This window comes from Perna viridis, chromosome 2 (genome assembly GCF_037379345.1).
Source record: "Perna viridis isolate PV_CMFRI_1.1 ecotype Kerala chromosome 2, ASM3737934v1, whole genome shotgun sequence".
In the NCBI taxonomy this organism is placed as follows: domain Eukaryota; kingdom Metazoa; phylum Mollusca; class Bivalvia; order Mytilida; family Mytilidae; genus Perna; species Perna viridis.
In genome coordinates, this window is record NC_142446.1 from 55,909,909 (window position 1) to 55,923,668 (window position 13,760).

A 13,760-nucleotide genomic window follows, 5' to 3' on the forward strand; every position below is an offset into this window, starting at 1 on the left:
AAATAATTTTCCTATCTACTTACACCATTTTTTTTCTTGCTGGTAGCAGGAAACAACATTATCATTTTTTTACCAACACAAATGTAATGATAAGCCCTATCACAAAAGTCTCATACTATGAAAAAAAAAGAGAAGGGGGTTTCAAGTAATGACGACAAATACAGTACTAAAATGATTCAATGTAATTGTTTGTAAGAATCAGGCAAATGGGAAAAATCAGAAACATGCATGTCAAAAACCCACCGATCTGACAATAAAAAATCACTTAAGAATTCTTTCTCTATTTGAAAAGACCACTATTTGATCTCTGCATCACTGGCTTTGCACAGAAATTTTTCAGTACAGAATCCTAAAAAAATGAAGGTTTTGACTGAGTTATCTGCCCTTGAAATGTTCATTTTTCAGTGCATTTCAATGAAATTGTAACTCAATTGCCCAGCATGATATGGAAAACCATGTCTGTTTTCCTTTATTCTGATGGTGCAAATAGGATTTTTGTTTATCAAACAGCATATGGATGGATGGAGAGATGGACAATGTTATACCTAGCTTGTTTAAAGCCATCAATATTGTCATGACTTACCTACAAACGACAGCAGCCTGCTTATTCCACTGAGTTTTGGTAAGTTTAGCAGCCATAGCCATGATAGATGTTTTACCACAACCAGATGACCCATGGAGTACTAATGGATGTAGTTCATCTCCTGTTACATAGGCTTTTATTTTCTAAAAAGTTTCAGAATGAGTTTCATAATCAACAAAGTAATGAATACGTCCCTTTTAAAGGGGGAAGGTCGTCATCATGCCAAATTACTTTAATGTTGGGATATCTTTGAGCCTGTCCCAAGTCAGGACCTTCTGGACTCTGTTTGTCTTGTTTCGTTTTCATCTTTAATTTATTTTCATGTTAATTGAGTATATAGGGGCAACTCTTTTGCTGTACCTGCATATAATGATGTTTTGGGGCCAGATGCAGCCTTCCCTGAGGCAGGAGGGTTTCCTCTTCATTCATTGAAGACCAATGGGTGGCCTTGGGCTGACATTTTCATCCTGGTGGGGTTGTTGTCTCTTCGACATATACACCATACCTATTCTCGTTATATTATAAAAAGTAAGAAATTATCCATTTCTCCATAGTCAAAAATTTTAGGATGCCATCAAATCAGAAAATAGCTTGTCAGACAACATCTAGCATTGCTTGAGTACAACAAATGTACAAGCATTTAACAATATAGAATGATTAGGAAGAACTTTTACCATTAAAAGTTCTTTTTTTTATCTGAAATCCTTTGAGAGTATCAGATACATTTTAGATAAAATCAAAAATGAAAGTATGACTCAAATACATACAGAGAAGTTAGACAAGAACATACAAGTACACCATTTTGGTACATTTTAACCTCCTATATCATATCAATTATTGTGACATCTCATTAGCTGCACTATATCCCCTCAAAATCATTGCACAAGAATTTTGAGCATCCAAAATTTTTAAATATCACTGTGCACAGTTGAGCAAACTTATGATCTATTAAATAAAAATAAAAATATTAAGCAGTTTTTAATACCTGTTTTAAATCATAAATAATCCATACCTGGAGAACATCCTCCCTGCCCTGGAAGCCATTACATTTATTCTGACAGAACACTATGTGTTGTTTACACTCCTCGAGCAATGAGTCTTTAGATTCCTGTTTTTCTCTTTCTGTAATTGCTGTGTCAATCATGTTGCACAAATGTGTCACTAAATCCTCAGTTATATCTTTAAGATAGCCTGCATGCTCCTTGTCATTTGGGTCGATACCTTCAACAAATGATTCCACAGTTTTTTTTTTGACAAATTAAATGACAATTTAGAATAAGATGAAAACTGTTACTTTTTTATTGAATTTTACTTCTTTACATTTAGTAATGCAATTTTCAAACTACCAAATGATTAGGCGTCTTACTATTTGATTGATTGATTGATTGATATGATTTTACATCATAAGGCAGATACTTTATACATTTCAGGACGAGACCCTGCTTTGTACTCGTTCAAAACACTGAAACAGATCTTCACAGTGCTCTCTCACAGAAGCAAAAGCCAACAGGTAGGCATGCCAGTCCACTTGGACATATTAGTCTGACTCCCTGCCAATCAGTCTTCACTCTATCCCCTTAAATATAGTGTGCTTGGTGGAGAAGAAGTGAATAAAAGTTTTTAAAGTTTATCATTTGACCCTGCCAGTAGATTGAACCCACAACCTTCAACACTCAAGGCCATCAAGGCTATTTGAAAAAAAAATGATATGGTGTGATTTAACAGAAAAAAGGAACTAAAAAGCTCAAGGTCTTTAAACATCTAAATAGTTTAAGATAAATCATAATGAGAAGGTATTACTGTGAGCAATATATATTTAACTTCAAGGAATAGGGTTAATTTTCCTTGGATTGAATAACCATTTCCTGAAGAAAAGTTAATTTGACAATTATCAAGTAGGTTTAAACTTTCCATCAAACTTAGAGTAAAATACCTATAACTCTATTCCCTGAAGTTCACTATTTTACTAACTGTAATTATCTATTACCAATATTCTTTACAAATCTGAAAAGCAACAAATTATGCACTTGTGGAGATTCACCATTTGTTATTGTGCAGTTGCAAAGGATTGAAGAAGAATGTTAATACATTATTGATTATAGATTTCAAGAACATTTCAGAGGGTAAAATTCACTTTAAAGAAGAATTCACTTTGAAGAAAAAAATTGGTAGTAGTGGAGTGAATTATTGGAGTGATTTGTTATTATTCTTGGGTGGAAAAGTCATACAAATCTGGAAGCACTTGACGATAAATAAATCCTATTTTTTCTTTCAGTATGGCAAATGAAAGGGACCATAGAAAGGTTGGGCCTATATACATTGGACCTCACCCTCATGCCTTCACTTTTTTTATTTATTAATAAACGAATTATATGTCATGGTGACCTCTAAATCAAATTTGAATTTTAGTGTCTTTTTAGGAAATTTTTTATCTTTTATCTAAAATTTTCAATTATTTTTTCGTTACAGATTTTGATAAAACTTAAATACCGGCAACCATGTGCTATATGATGACTTCTATATCAAATTTGAAAACTTTTAATCAAGGCCTTTATCTTCATTTAACAATTATAAAGTATGAGCTTGTAATGTGACATGCAAAGTGCATATTGCCCATGCAAAATATCATATATTTTGCATTTTGAGTGAAATTATCTCCCTTTGTTTCTAAAGTTTACAGGCTGACAGCATATTAATGTTGAACAGTATTGAGTAATTTCAGTTGGAGAAGATGCAACTATTTTTCTGTGCTTCTGAGTAATCAAACAATCATTTGTGCAAACTGGTCAATCCTCATCTGTTTTCAGTAATTTACCAAATAAAAATATATGCTATAGAATCCAAGTGTATTTATCAATTTGACTTTCGCATGAATTCTCAAGGTTCATGCACTGGCACACATTTTCTTAATCTATGAACACTGCAGGCAGGCTTTTTGAAATTCTTGGACATTATTAAATCAATTATTGTTTGATAATGAGATAACATCACGTAACATCATTCACTTTTTCTCAACTGTATAAGACTCTTGCATTTTCTGAGAAGGCTGTGTCTGCAGTGTCTAGAGTGAATTTCAAAAGTCAGAAGCTGTTTGGAATTTGATGAATTGTGTGCCATTAACAGAAAAAATATATTGGCACAAGTAAGACGATTTCACAATCTTCAGTGTACTCACTAAATGCATTAAAATGTATCTAATGATTCTTCCTTACCTTCATTTGGAACCCAAAAATATATGCACTGTACAAAGTGTGGCTTATTATAAAGTCAGTCCAGATAATCATGATGTTCACAGAGTATTTTTTTAATGTGACGTTTATAGGCGAACAGGCTAATAAAAATTAGCTTCTAAAGACAGCATAATTACCATTAAATCTTAAAATTGTACATTTACATTTGTGCTACCAGAAATTTTTTTTCACAAGGTGCATGGTTATCACTCTTTCATATTTAGCTCACACAATAAAAAAATTTACCTTTAGCTTTTCCTGAATAAAGTAATCAGCATACAATATTTATTCAAAATAAACTGCATAAAAGAGTAATCAACAGAACTAAGATTCTAGAGGAAATAAAAAAAATGTAATCCAGGGACAAAGACCAGACATGGAAAACAGACAATCACAACAAAGAATATAAAGTAACTAAAATAATACATACAAAGTAACAAAGGTAAATGAGCAACGAAAAAGTAATCTTCAAGCTAACTTCATTTAAATTCTTCATAAAAATGTGTATTATATCCCTTCAAATTCAGGTATGGAAAAATTATTGAAATTTAGCTTTTAGAAAAGATATAATGAGAGATAGTTATTTAAGATTGACAAATTAATTTTCAGGACACAATCTTGCTCTCAAATAATTATGAAATAATTAATGCAAAAGCACTTGAAAAACATTTTCATCTTTTTAGCTCACCTGGCCCAAAGGGTCATGTAAACTATTGCAATCACTTGGTATCCAACATTGTTGTTAATAATCTTTTTTAAAAAAACAATTGTGGACCAAAATTACCAGTAAAAAATTCTGCATCATCACTTGTAGTTAAGTGTTTGAAGACTCAGTCTGTCACTTTATTATATACAATTTTTTAAGTGCTGTTCTCTGTAAGAGTCTGGCAGTGGGTGAATCATGGTGAAAAGAGAACACACAAGTCTTTTTCAAAATTTTATCTGAAATGGCATTCAATTCGTTTTAAGTGTCAGTAATTTGAGGTATAAATTATATGAAATGCATTGCAATTTCATCATCAAAGGGAGATAACTCACTTCTGTCCTACCATTCTATTGCTTGCATTTTTGTATCCACTAACATTTTTTATTCAATTTTGCCTGATTCTTACTGATTCCAACACTTAAATGCCTAAAAATTCAATTAGCATCATTATTTACCTCCTGGAATCCATTTGATGTTATAAGGCACTATACTTTTTGATGGAAGAATTTTTGCCATCCTTCCATCTTTCAACTCAGACAAAAGTTGACGAGATTTCTTCCACTTGTCTTCATCACCAAGGCAATCTTAAAAACAATAAAAAAAATGGTAGTAAGTCATTAATCAAGTAACCATGACATAGTACTGTCATATTCATAAGTTGCTATAAAGCATACTAAAACCAAGAAATGTTGGTTATTTATATATCTATGTGTTTTAATATTACTTCTTAGTATGGATAAATTGTCATCATTATTACTCTAGCAGTTGGACCATTTCAGAATTTTCTCCAAGGCCTTTTACACCTACTGTAATACTATCAAATAAGTATGGTGTTGAACCCCCATACGAAATTTCAACAAAGCCAAATAATCAGTCTCAAAAGAGTTGCATACAGAGCGACAGACAGAGAGACAGGCAAACACATTCCATTGCTAAGTCTGTTCTGACCACTTGAGCTGGGGGACATAATAAGTTGCTTACTGTACATGATAAATCAGCATATTCAGCAGGGGCGGATCTAGAAATTTTGTCCCAACACAAAAATTTTAAAAAAGGGGTTTCAGATTATTATTTGTTAATTTTTGCCCAAACTTTGCACATTCAAAGAAATATTTTCCAACAAAAGGATGGATTTCCAATTCTAAGAACCCTCCCCCTAGATATGCCATTGTTTTACACAGACAAATGTACCATACATGAGAATCATATTCTTTGCATCATATGTTTATCATATAAATCGAGCACCATATGATAATCATGTTTCTCACAAACCTATGATTATCATATGTTTCCAGCCAAAATTGACATATGAGAATTGAGCACCATATGATTCTCATATGTGGCACATTTGGCTGTGTAAGTGAGCCTTACAATTATCTTACCAATATATCTAGACAATGGTTTGGACGGTGTGTCCTCTTCAATTCTTTTTAAATTTCTCCTGAACCAAATACAATATTTCTCCGGATTTTTTATGTCTAAAACACCCATTTGTACTTCTCTCTCAGTGACTGAAATAAATTGGAAATACACAAAAAATTGTATTTATGTAAACTTACTGAGTTTTTTTTTCAGTCAGAAACAATAATTTAAACAGCCTTTAAATCTACATCCATATTTTTCATCCTTTTTAAAAGCATATGATAAACACATGTTTAACATGTGTTTTTCATATGCTCAAGATCAACCAAGAATCATAGGACAGAAAAAAATATCATGAATTAAATATGTTATATTATCATTTGGTAACATGTATGTTTCTTAAGTACCCATCCATATAAAATTCAGACACTGGCTATGGTAAGGTGACTCATGGTGTAGAAAAACCCATGAATCAGACAATGTTTTTTGGTCTACATGTGCTATATTTTCATGTGACAATAGTTCTTTCTGTATTTAGATCTGTACTTTTGAGAAAAGTTCACTTTAACCTCCAGCTAAAATTGACCAAATCAAACTGAATCAGAATGATAACTCTTGCAAAGTGCCAATTTTATGTACAATCTTTATAGATTCTATCTCAAAATGGCAACAACCAAATGAAAAACTAGGACTGGTTATGTGTTCTTTAACAATTTCTGAACAAGAAAAAAAACTGAAATTGGTAGGTTTTTGACATGAATGAATCACCTCCTGCCTGATTTTTATAAAGATTGGTACTTGAATCAAACACATATGTATTACATATGACATTGGAAAAAGAAACCTGTGTAAACCAAACACCTCTTTGATTTTATATTGGTATGGATTAGACAGATGTCTGTTTTACCAAGGTTCAAAATACATTTAAACTGATATAAAGGGGCAATCACAAATGTCTGGTTTATACAGGTTTTCAGACTATTCAGGGTTTGGTTTAGACAGGTTTTACTGTAATTGGCTAAAGATAAAAAAAAATCACATACATCAATACTGGTACTAAGCATATGTTAACATATGCTTTCAAACATATAGCAATTTTTCCCATGTGTAGCAAAAAAAAATGCCAGTTTTACCTGATACTACATAATTCCTAGCTTTCTCTGGTCCTAAACATTTCTCAGCAGTTGTAGCTAGAATATCTTGCATCTTGTCACTGTCTACCCACCACATCTCTTTAGCTTTCATTTTGGCATCATTGTCTGATGAAATAAAATCTGGAAGACGGGTACTTATTCTCTGTAATACATACACAGGAGGGTCTGCATTGTCATCTTTCTGATACCATCTACAATAAAAAAATACCTTATGTATGTGCTGGTCAAGTGGGGATCCATAGGGAGGGTGTTGGACTCCCTCCCCCCACCATTTGTTGGAAAATTTTGTTAATGTTGTTGAAAATTTGGGCAAAAATTGACCAGATTATAGTCTGGAACCAACCCCCTTTTCAGGATAGGAATCTCATAAGGCCCCTTTCATATATTTCCTAATCCAACCTGGTATTCTTACAGTCAATGTTAAAATGGAGAGGAATCCCCTCCAATAAGACCTTTAAAGATTCTACAGTGTATATATCTATCAATATTCCTTATATTTATAATATACAGCGAAATCTGTCAAAACCAAACCCATTCGAAGTTATAGGAATTGTTTGGTTAATGTATCGACTATTAACTTGATCTTTCATCTATCAAAATCCACTGGGATACTGACAATTATATAGCATCTGCAGGGAAACTCTGATAAAGTATTTACTTTCATAAAATTTAATGTAATAGTAGAAGCTACGCCTGTAATTTCATTAATATCAATGATGAAAAACCAAACATGTATTTGATCTGTTGAGATTCACTAATATAAAAAATAAAAATTTCAATATCTGCAAATATTTAGAAAAACAAATTTAGGAAAAAAGTATTTTTTCATGAAATTTATTAAGTGTAAGTTTTTGTAAGAATCAGGCAAAATGGGAAAAATCTGAAACATGCATGTCAAAACCCCACTGATCTAACAATATTTTTTCACTTAAGGATGCTGTCTCTATTTTAAAAGTTCACTATTTGATCTCTGCATCAGAAAAATGATGTTTTTGACAGAGTTATCTGCCCTTGAAAATTTCATTTTCAGTGCATTCCAATGAAATTATAACTCAATTTACCCAAATAATGTAGAAATTCTTGTCTTTTTTTTTTCCTTGATTCTGATGGTGCAGATAGTAAAATTATATTTTCAATATGATAGGGGTTTTCATACAATATTTCACACACTGCCTGATTCTTACAGAGAGCTGCATGAACCTCACCAATAAATGAGACGGAGGTTGTTCTCTACCTATTTATTTAAAAAAACTAATTACCAATACAAATGAAAACTTTTCTGTTACCAAACAAAATACATTAATATACAAAAATATCATCTTAAAGTCAGCAAGCTTAGAAAAAAAAGAAACACATGTGACAAGAGTCAATGGCAGAACCATTACTTCAACAAGGGGGCTGCTGATTGGCCTAAGAGGGATCCACTACAGTGATTTTCCATATAGTCAAACAAAATTTTCAAGCATAAGGGACCCCACCTTTAGATCTGCTTATGGAAGTACAAATGTAAAGTCCCCTATGGGAATGTCAACAAGGGACAAATAAAACAGGACTTGATTAATGAATTTACTAATTTTCCAATACATAGTTCAAATCTGATATCTTAATTGTCAATAAGCACTTTAAGCTTACTTTGTCAACAAGTTCTTATCCTCTTGAGATTCTACTGCCTGTAGGAGTTGTTCAAATTCTTTGGCTTCAATCTGCTTCAGTAAATTTCTGTATCCATATTTATGAGACAACAAGGACTGAAACAAGGAAATTAATAATGACTTGTTATTGATGAAACTAAAGCATAAAGGTAATAACAAAATTACTGAACTGACAGACAAAAAGTCCAGGCAAGAAAGAAAGTCTGTTCAACAAATATAAATGTCAAGGCGAAAATTACAAAATTGGAAACAATTGTAATAGTCCTGACAGAAATGGTGGGTAAAACCAGGTTTTATAGTGTGCTAAACCTCATGATCCAAAGTTTAATATTAGACAGTTGTTTTAAGTGGTTAAAAATAGACAGAAGGTGACATATGAAATAGAGACCTTCAATTATGTAAACAGGACGACAGACTTCTAGTTTTTAAGTAGCAGTCTTTGTAAGAATCATGCAAAATCTGTAAAATGTGATACACCTCAAAAAAGTCTACATATTTGTTTTTTTTGTTGAAATATGTAATTATTAATTCCAATCTGTCTGCTCTTAGGAAATAATGCACATGGAAATTTTAACAGTTTCTATTGTATTTTAGTGTCATTTACACAATTATCTCCCTTAATTTTGAATTCTACAGTACATTCTATACAATTTTTATCTCCTATGAACAAGGTTAATATGAAAAGCCACTTGTTAGTTTCTGTTTACTACAATATTTCAAACAAAATTTCAAAAATTCAAATATGTAGGCTTTCCAACCATGAATCACATTTTACTTAAATATCAAATGATTCTGGACATTTAATTTTTGAATGAAAAAGTATGCAGTAATGTTTTAGTAAATCTTCAGATTACCTTCAAAAAATGAACAAGATCTTCATGAATCTTCATAATAAATCAAATTATCAATCTAACACTGTAAATTACTTACATATAACCACTCAGGTAAAGAATGCATACAAATTAGCTTAAGCTGCACACTTGCATTTAATATTCTCTAATTTTTTATCCTATAAATGTCTTACAACAAAATTTGGCCCTGTTGACAACTTTTGGCACTGTTCAAGTTCTCTAAGACAAAGATCTACAGCACTATGGTCGTCTGCTGCATCATCTCTCACACCCCACCTCATGTCAACAACCTGAAACTCGTAACCATGGTCACGACAAAAGCTCTGAATCCTGGGATAGGAATTCACCATCCATGAGTTTCTCTCATACTTTGTATCTGAAATTATCATAAAAGAGAAGGGTCAATGAAGGCTCTCATTGGCCCAAATTACAACTGAAAATTAATTATAAAGTGTTGAAAGATTCATTTGTAAATTTAGAGACTTGAACCCATAACAAATGAGAAAATATAAAGAATTATTCTTGCATTATAAAAAGGACAAAAGAGTTACATGTACTTAATTTGGTTTGATAAAATGAAAAAATTCAGTCAATTTTGTACTTTTTGGTCACTTTTCCTGTCATATTTTTGGCAAAGAAATGATGTTTACACTTAAGAAACAACTTCATGTTTAGTTAATACATTCATAATTACATACAATGTAATTTATCACATGTGAAAATAATACCTTGTTCTTTTGGGGGGTGGACATAAATTTCTGGATGCAAATATATTTGAAAAAACAACAAAATTTACAATTCCCAGCAGTTTTGGTTAAAGTGCAAGTAATTGTGGCATAACAATGAACTTATACAAAAAGCAATTCTTTTTCCTAATATTTATATGTTATGAACAATGTTTATGTTAAAACAACAAAGTTGATATTTTTGGGCAGTTATGCACCATATACTACAAAAGTTCACAAAAAGCAATATCTTAAATTATTTGTAAAGAAGTCCATGATTGCTTAAATGCATGGGTTTGTACTATTTAACATGTACTACAAAAGAAGCATGCTCAGAAAATATCAAAATCGGGTAAAAAATCTAGAGCGTTTCAAATAAATTTGGTAAAGGCATAATTCTCTAGTCGAATATGTGCATTTGTTAAAATCAAAATCTCATTGTAGATGAAAATAAAGCAAAATTAGAAAATTTAGCCCCATTGTGTTAAATCAGATTACTTTATGAGACATTTTTATGTAGAAAATATAGAACGCATTTGTCGAACTCTTTCATATATATACAAAAATAGCCTTCCATACCATCACTACTCCTGACAAAAGATTTTGTTGTTCATAGCTTGTGCTCTCTTTTTGGATTTAAAAATTAGCTCTCATACTCTCATTTTTGTGAAAATTCTATAGAAACCGTGTAGAAGCAGTTTTGTTTCCTCCTTGTGACTAAATTATTACACAACAGCTTGTATTTTCTGTATATTAGCATTTAGATATTATTTTTAGCTTTAAAATAGGCAAATACAAAATTTCAAACAGTAAGTAATAAAAAGCTGTGCTTAAGCGCATGATATGCCCGTTGCCCTTTTAACTTGTCCTTATGCTTTTAATGAATTTATGAACTAGAAATACTGTGAGCCCTGTCAAATACCCTGCCCCCCCCCCCCCCAAAAAAAAAAGTAAATTAAAAATGCACAAAAAATTTGGCACTATCAAGGCTACCTCAAGTTTAACTAAGTTTGTTGTCTTGATTTTTTGACCATACATTTCTATCTTGTTCAAAACACACTTTTCTGACAAGGTTACCAAGTACCTTTTATATTTATTAGTCGATCATCAGAAAAAATGGTCCGTTTTCACCGATTTTGCAATAAATAAATTACCTTGGTCGTTTCTGCCTTTTTTAAAGAGTATAACTTCATAACATGGAAAATTTGACATTTATACAATCAGTAGGGAGCTTACTTCAATAGATATGAACAATTCACCAAAGTTTCATAAAAGTTAGTGAAAGTGTTTTTGAGTAATTGTGCAAAACTTGAAAATCCCCCTTTTTTTAAGTATAAAAATTCATGATACAGAAACGAAAAAACCTGAAATTTAAAAAAATTGAAAGGAAGCTTTTGTCAAAAGATATGAACAATTCACCAAAGTTTCATATAGGTTGGTGAAAGTGTTTTTGAGTTATTGTTGGAAGTGTTGATGATGGACAGACGGACAACAATACACCATAATACATCCCATCTTAGACGGGTGTATAAAAACTTAGTAGGCCTAAAATTATTAATAGTAACTTTACCCCTTTCTTGAGTCATATGAGTGGCCCTCAGACCCTTGCTATTAGATTTGCCTCACTAAAAATTTAGCTTAGCTACTGTTTTTTTTATGCATGGGGATGGCAAGAGATCATAAGCATTCCCTTATGAAACTCCTGAACAAGGTAAATGAAAGGTCTTGGTTCATAACATTCATCATAACAGGGTCATATCATTTATTATAACAGACCTGTAAAAGTACTACTGGTGAAGATTCTAACAATCTTGGTTGTTGGTGGAAAATTTTGACTTAAGTCTCCTAATAATAAAGGATCACTTGTGACTTTGTCTTTTCTGGCTTGCAGTTTAGCCCTGCTGAACCCCCTTGTGAATTTTTTCTGGACATTGGCTTTCCTGCTGACTGCTGATGAAATCCTCTTCCTAGCAAGTTCAAAGTTGGTCTTTTCTCTTGAAACTCCCAATTGATTATTTCGATCTACTGAATAAACATTATTGGGTTTGGTTGGTGGCTCATATCCTCCATTATTAGGTTTGGTTGGTGGCTTATGTCCTCCATTATTGGTAGTTCCATTCTGTGCAGGATTGATATTTTTACTTGGACCAGTATTTGTTTCAGTCTTTGGAGTTTGCCTCTTGTTTTCAGTTCTATAATATAAAATTAGAAGAAAGATTATTAACAACTTTATACACATCTATTTATTAATTAACAAATAGTTCATGATGCTGAAGAGCAAATGGCAATATATGGACTGGCTGGCCACCCCAGAAAATTATCTGGATAAAGCATATTGAGGTCCATTAAAATTTTTTGGAGCAACCAACCAGTCAAAATATTGCAATACAAAATGTAGTCCTTTTTCATATTTACAGAATGCAAGCCATTTTAAGCAAGTTTTTCAAAGGGACGTAACCCACCAACATAGTCCACCTGAAAGGCAAGGTAGAGATGTAAACATTTTTCTTTGAAACTTAAACTTTTTATATGATCATGTTTTAATCAATAAGAATAACGCATTCATTGACATGAAGCAAAAAAATTATTAACCAAAAAAATATAAAAAAAACTTCTCAATCCCACTGAATTTTTGTTCCAATGTAATCTTTATACCATATATATGTAAAAAAATATGAAGTTTGTTTTAAATAGACAATGGATGGCTCACAAAATGATTTTACACTACCAGGAATAGCACATTTTTTTTTTTTTTTACATACATAAAGTGTAAAGAAATTATCAACCTACTATATCTTGTAGAATTGCTGAGTCATAACAGTATCATTGAAATTCTCTAAAATTAATACCTTCACAATAAATAGATGTATTTGGTATTTTAAAAGAACAATTAGAAAGACTAACCAATGAATCAAGGCAGCCAAGATTCTAGCGAAAATCAAATGAATGTATTTCTGTAGAAAAAACAGACATGGAAAACAAACCTACACAACAAAATACATAATGTAACAAAAATAATACTTACAAAGCAACAAAAGTAAATGAGAAACTCAGACTCCACTAAAAATTGGGAGCATGGACCAGGTGCACTTTTAGGGTATACATCCTTGGCTAAGTAGGAACAATTCATTATTAGCATGGAAAAAAGTAAAATAGTTGTGACCCAAAAGCAAAAGCTGTTTCAGATACATTAAGAATAACATATCCAACACAATAAAACATCAATTTCAACAAAAAAGGCTTACAAAAAATTCTTTTTCAAACAGACATTTTTGGTGAAATGTTACAAAAAATATTACATGCTCTACGTATTAACTGTTACTATAAAATACTGATCAAAACAGTGCTGAAAAAAGACTTAATTTTTCAGTACTGAAAATTAACTGAAAATTTCAGTACTGGAATAGTAGTAGATAATACATTACTGAATTGTTGTGCAAAAGAAACATATTGAATTTATATTGGCATTAAAAGTACAAGAAATATGTAGTAAAATT

General features: G+C 31.6%; 1 protein-coding gene across 3 annotated transcripts in view; it reads right to left on the reverse strand.

Moving 5' to 3' along the window:
- LOC148626137 (NACHT domain- and WD repeat-containing protein 1-like) overlaps nt 1-13,760 on the reverse strand; it is a 45,293-nt gene that overhangs the window by 27,108 nt on the left and 4,425 nt on the right. For 2 of the 3 annotated variants that reach the window (XM_088569855.1, XM_088569853.1), the window contains exons 2-10: nt 12,040-12,455; nt 9,712-9,914; nt 8,668-8,783; nt 7,015-7,226; nt 5,902-6,030; nt 4,975-5,103; nt 4,060-4,071; nt 1,596-1,804; nt 584-726 (exon numbers count right to left, since the gene is read on the reverse strand). In XM_088569855.1, the coding sequence (XP_088425981.1) occupies nt 584-726; nt 1,596-1,804; nt 4,060-4,071; nt 4,975-5,103; nt 5,902-6,030; nt 7,015-7,226; nt 8,668-8,783; nt 9,712-9,914; nt 12,040-12,455 (1,569 nt within the window). The remainder of the gene's footprint in view (nt 1-583; nt 727-1,595; nt 1,805-4,059; nt 4,072-4,974; nt 5,104-5,901; nt 6,031-7,014; nt 7,227-8,667; nt 8,784-9,711; nt 9,915-12,039; nt 12,456-13,760) is intronic. The other variant, XM_088569854.1, reaches the window with a different exon arrangement.